Here is a 5,703-nt window from a genome sequence, read left to right as displayed (position 1 = left end):
CTGGCAGGCCAGTGGTTAAGGGAGATCAGGCAGGCAGGCCAGTGGTTAGAGGCGATCAGGCAGGCAGGCAAGTGGTTAGGGGTGATCAGGCAGGCAGAAGTGGTTAGGGGCGATTAGGCAGGCAGGCAAGTGAGCGGTCAGGAGCCAGCGGTTCCCGATTGCGAGAGGGATGTCCAACTGCTGGTTTAGGCCTTATCCTGGAATCAGGCCTACACTGGCATCCCCCGAGGGGTCCTGGATTGCGAGAGGGCTTCTAGTGTATTAATATTTATGCTGCAAAAAAAAAAAAAAATGTACTGCCATCTCAAGCTACTTTATACAGCAGAAAACAGCTCATGGTTGTTTTATGGCTTCTAGAGGTTGCTCTTTCCCTCTGGGTGCATGTGGGTGGGGGAATATGAAACCTGTTGTCCCTATACTTGAATGTGGGGAATTTCATGTGTGTTTTGTGATGGCCTGCAGGATGGCCAGCTGATTGAGTGCCGCTGCTGCTATGGGGAATTTCCATTTGAGGAGCTGACTCAGTGTGCAGATGCTCACTTGTTCTGCAAAGAGTGTCTCATCAGATATGCCCAGGAGGCCGTCTTTGGATCTGGAAAGGTAAGAACTGTGGAATGTGCCCACAGATAAGAAACATTCACCGAGTCTGAGGAGACCACATTTATAGACAAGTGTAAATACCTCGTGGAAGTGCCTTTTCTGGAGGGAGGTGGGACGCTGCCAAGGCATATGAGTGTGTGTGATTCCTAGACAGTCCCTGATATCTGTGATTATGTTGGTTCTAAGCACAGCAGGTATCTTTTCAGGGAGTGGAGTTCTTACATGCCATGGGAGGACCTGCTTCTTCCCTCATCCTCCTGTTCATAAGAAAAATGAAGGATGAGCCCTAGCCGGTTTGGCTCAGTGGCTAAAGCATCAGCCTGCAGACTGAAAGGTCCTAGGTTCAGTTCCAGTCTAGGGCACATGCCTGGGTTGTGGGCTCGATCCCCACAGTGAGGCGTGCAGAAGACAGCCGATCAATGATTCTCTCTCATCATTGATATTTCTATCTCTCTCCCTCTCCCTTCCTCTCTGAAATCAATAAAAAATATAAAAAGAAAAATGAAGGACGAAATAAAAAAGAGAATTTTGCAGCCTGTTTGAATATATGAGTGCAAATTAGTAATTTTAACTGATCTTTTTTTAAGGACTTTATAGTTGTACTAGAGGCCCGGTGCAAGAAATTCGTGCACGGGTAGGGTCCCTAGGCCTGGCCAGAGATCAGGGCCGATTGGGGCCTTCCTTTGTTCTGTGCCAGCCCCTGGTGGTCAGTGCACGTCATAGCAAGCGGTTAAACTCCTGGTCAGTCAAACTCCCAAGGGAATAATTTGCATATTAGCCTTTTATTATATAGGATTACAATTAGTAACTATTTTATACAAGACCACATTTCTCTTACCAGAGTCAGTTTCTCTTGACACTAGAATAGTAATACGGCAAGGAGTTTTGTTTTGCCTGGATGAATACTTTAAAACCAAAGTTGATTTTCCTAAACACCCAACCAATAATCAAATCACTCATCAATTATTCTAAAGTCAGTTATGGTTTAGTGAAGGACTGAGTAATAATAATGAGCAGAGTGTTTGTGATTGGTGAAATAATGTCCCCATCCCCCAGAGATGTCCACCTCCTTATCCCCAGAACCTGTGCATATGCTACCTTCTGTGGCAAAGGGAAATTGAGGTTGCTAATCGGAGCACCTCAAAATAGGGAGATTGTCCTGGATTATTCAGGTGGGCCCGCTATCATTACAAGGGTTATTTTTTTTTTTTTCTCAAACTAGAATGTGCCCAGAAATCACGTGGGAATCTTGTTTAATGTAGATTCGGAGCCTGCAGGTCTGGGGTGGGAGATTTTGCATTTCTAACAAGCTCCCAAGCGAGGCCATTGCTATTGGTCTATGAGCCACATTTCGAGTAGCAAGGCCTCAACACCTATTTGATATGTTGCTTAGAATGAACAGGAGACGAGATGAAGGAAGCAGGCGAGAGGGGATAATGATAGCAGCAAAGATTTAGGAAGCAGAGGGGATGGAAGCCAGACAACCCGCGGAGGAATTGGTTTTTCAAAGGTGTTAGGAGGCCTTCCTCAGTGTAACAGGAAGGAAGGAGGAGAAGTGCTGGGGTCCAACCCCAGCAGGTCCAGGGGTCCCCAAAGGTGTGGACGGAGTCGGCGAAGAAGGAATGACACGGAGACAGCCTTCAGTTGATCAGCAGTCTAGTCAGGACCTCTAGCCAGGATCTCCAGCCAAGTTCTGGTTAGGATCTGATGTACAAGGGTTCTTAAAAATGGACAAGAGCAGCAAAATTGGTCCAAGTGCTGTGGTGTGAGGGCTCAACCTGCTGTAAGTGGCTTTGAAGATGAAGTCCAGAGCCCTCTGGTCCAGCTGTTCCAGAGACTGTTCTTTCTCCTGGAGGAGTTTAGTCACCTGACAACATCTGAAGGAGTAGGAACTGGGGGCTTTTCAAACAATCCTCCAGTTTTTAGTTTATATTCCTGTTGGTTCCCTCCCCTCCTACCACTCACATCTGTCTTCCAAGATGTGTAGACATCCAGCCTTTGCAGAGGGAACCAGCTTGCTGCTCATGGGTATCTCCTTTCAGACACTACGCTGTGACCTTCCCTCCAGTCTGCTAAGCCTTTGACCCTTTCTCATCCCCTTTCCATCGTCTTGCACTGTGGTTTGGGCTGATAGAAGTCTTTTGGGAAAATCAAATATGGACTCTGGGGGGGTTTTTTGTTTGTTTGTTTGTTTTAAATATATTTTATTGATTTTTTACAGAGAGGAATGGAAAGGGAGAGGGATAGACAGTTAGAAACATCGATGAGAGAGAAACATCGATTCAGCTGCCTTTTGCACGCCCCCTCCTGGGGATGTGCCCGCAACCCAGGTACTTGCTCTTGACCGGAATGGAACCTGGGACCCTTCAGTCCGCAGGCCGACGCTCTATCCACTGGACTTTGTGTTTTTGTTTCATGGTTTCCTTGTTGTTTGGAGTGTGGTTTCTCAGAAGACAGAGAGATTATAATCTCAGAACCTGTGTTCTTAATCACGATTTATTTGCTTATGATGCATGTAACTACTGAGGCTTTTCGTTTTTTGAAACCTTTGTTAAATTTTCTTATTTTTTTCTCTCTTTGCCTCCTGACCTCCTCATTCTAGTCAGAGCTTAGCTGCATGGAAGGCAGCTGCACATGTTCCTTCCCAACCAGCGAGCTGGAGAAGGTGCTACCCCAGACCATCCTGTGTAAATACTATGAGCGGAAGGCCGAAGAAGAGGTCACTGCAGCCTATGCTGATGAGCTGGTCAGGTGAGTGTCAGAGTCGGGAAGTGTCGTCTGTCAACTCATTCTCCACTAGGAAAGCTGCCTGAGCACTGTCATCAGGTGATGAAAATCCTGTAACAAAGCTATGGCTTCCATTTTTTCTGGCATTTCTTGCTGAGCAATAAAAGAATAATTTTATTAATGGAAAAAAATCTGCACTTCAGATTTTTGCCTACGTCCCTTGGCTTCTCTTAATCATATGGCTTATAGGTACAACATTGTACACGGGGATGGAGGAAAGGTGACAGGTGTGGGCGTTCTCCGAAACGTATGTTCATTGGATGGTTTGCCTGACGGAGGCAGGACCCAGAATGGCCCCTGCGTTTTCTGGTACGGGCCAGCACAACGGCAAGCCTCAGTCCATGTTTTAATGACAAGTAAGGAGTGAAAGGAGATGTGGCCGAGAGCTGAAAAGTCCGTCGTAGTATGAACAGTTACATGGAGCCACATCAGGGTTTGCTATTCTGAGTGACATTCCTCTGCTGTTGGACTCCAGGTGCCCCTCCTGCAGCTTTCCTGCTCTGTTGGACAGTGACGTGAAGAGGTTCAGCTGTCCCAATCCTCGCTGCCGAAAGGTAGGGAGGCCAATTTTTTTCTACATTTATATTTGAATTAAGGTATGAGCTACCCTAATGGCACGCATATCTACTGGTTATCTGTGTGCTGACCTGTGAGAAGGATTTGAGTGCTCTTTTTTTTGTGTGTGAAAGCAAATGAAAATCAGTACTTTGTGAATGGTGGTTGACATGGTTTCAGAGATGGTGGAATTGCAGTCACAGGGTTCTGGATCTCTGTTTTATGCCATCTTCCTGTATTGTAATGTGAGATGTGAAGAGTTTTGTGTTTCTTCCACAGCGCCAGCATTATTCTTGGTTTCTCTTTTCACCACCCTATTGTGCCGAAATAGTTTAATACTCTGCCATTTTCAAAGTCCTAACCTCACTTCTTTGATTAAAGAGCTAGGCATCGTGGTGGCATATATTATGTCTGGTATATTATTCACTCAGCTGTTCTCATAACTGATTGTGTTGGGTGAGACCAAAACTATTCAGTCACCTCACTGTTGAAAATCTTCTCTTTAACCAGACTCTTATTCTGTGTACTAAGAATGTCTTAAAATTTGTGAGCTATCACTTAGAGTTGTTGTTTTTCTTGATTTTTATTAATTAATTAATTAAATTATTTATTTGTTGGTGTGTATATATACACACATATATATTTATTTATTTCAGAGAGGAAAGGAGAGGGAGAGAGAGATAGGAACCTCAATGATGGGATAGAATCATTGGTCGGCTGCCACCTGCACGCCCCACAGCAGGGATTGAGCCCGCAACCCTGGGCATGTGCCATGACCAGAAATTGAACGTTGTTCATAGGTCGACGCTCAAACACTGAGCCACACCTGGCTGTTTTTCTTGATTTTTAAAGAGACAGAGGGGGAGGGGGAGAGAGAAATACCAGTTTGTTGTTCTACTTATTTATGGATTCATTGGTTGTTTCTTTTAAGTGCCTAGACCAGAGATCAAACCCACAACCTTGGCATATCAGGACAATATGCTAACCAACTGAGCTAGCCAGCCATTTCAATTCCGGGTCAGAGCATATGCCTGGGTTTGGGGCTCGATCCCCAGTAGGGGGCCTGCAGGAGGCAGCTGATCATGATGTTTCTCTCATCGATGTTTCTATCTCTCTATCCCTCTCCCTTCCTCTCTCTTAAAAAAACAAAATCAATAAAAACATTTTTATAAACAAAAACAGATTTTGAAAAGAATTTGCACTTCCATATTCATTGCAGCATTATTCACAATAAGCAAGATAATGAAAACAGTCTAAATGTCTATCAGTGAATGAATGGATAAAGAAAATGTAGTCTATCCATACAATGGAATATTATTCAGCATTTAAAAAAGAAGGAAATTCTGACACATGCAACAACATGGATGAACTTTGAATACATTATGCTGAGATAAGCCAGTCACAAAAAGACAAATACTGTATGATTCCACTTTCAGGTTGTATCTAAAGTAGTCACTCATAGAAGCAGAAAGTAGCAAGTGGTTGCTAGGAGCTGGGGGAGGGGGAAATAGAGAGTTTTCATGCAGTGGGTGTGGAATGTTAGTTATGCAAGATTTGAAAGTTCCAAAGATCTTGCCTGGCCAGCGTGGCTCCGTGGTTGAGCATTGACCTATGAACCAGGAGGTCACAGTTCGATTCCAGGACATGACTGCCTGGGTTGTTTCGGGCTCAATCCCCAGTGTGGGGGGTGCAGGAGGCAGCTGATCAATAATTCTCTCTCGTCGTTGATGTTTCTATCTCTCTCTCCCTCTCCTTTCCTCT

At 44.8% G+C, this 5,703-nt stretch overlaps 1 protein-coding gene across 4 annotated transcripts in view; it reads left to right on the top strand.

The window, feature by feature from the left end:
- The window catches only part of RNF216 (ring finger protein 216), a 111,264-nt gene that overhangs the window by 34,277 nt on the left and 71,284 nt on the right, over window positions 1-5,703 (top strand). For all 4 annotated transcript variants that reach the window (XR_001364543.1, XM_005878950.2, XM_005878949.2 and 1 more), the window contains exons 11-13: window positions 463-600; window positions 3,203-3,351; window positions 3,863-3,941. Coding sequence is in view for 3 of the 4 variants with exons in the window: in XM_005878950.2 (XP_005879012.1) it covers window positions 463-600; window positions 3,203-3,351; window positions 3,863-3,941 (366 nt within the window). In the remaining variant the exon portion in view is untranslated. The remainder of the gene's footprint in view (window positions 1-462; window positions 601-3,202; window positions 3,352-3,862; window positions 3,942-5,703) is intronic.

The sequence above is a fragment of the Myotis brandtii genome, unplaced genomic scaffold (genome assembly GCF_000412655.1).
Source record: "Myotis brandtii unplaced genomic scaffold, ASM41265v1 scaffold579, whole genome shotgun sequence".
NCBI lineage: Eukaryota > Metazoa > Chordata > Mammalia > Chiroptera > Vespertilionidae > Myotis > Myotis brandtii.
This window is presented reverse-complemented; position numbering and strand designations above follow the sequence as displayed.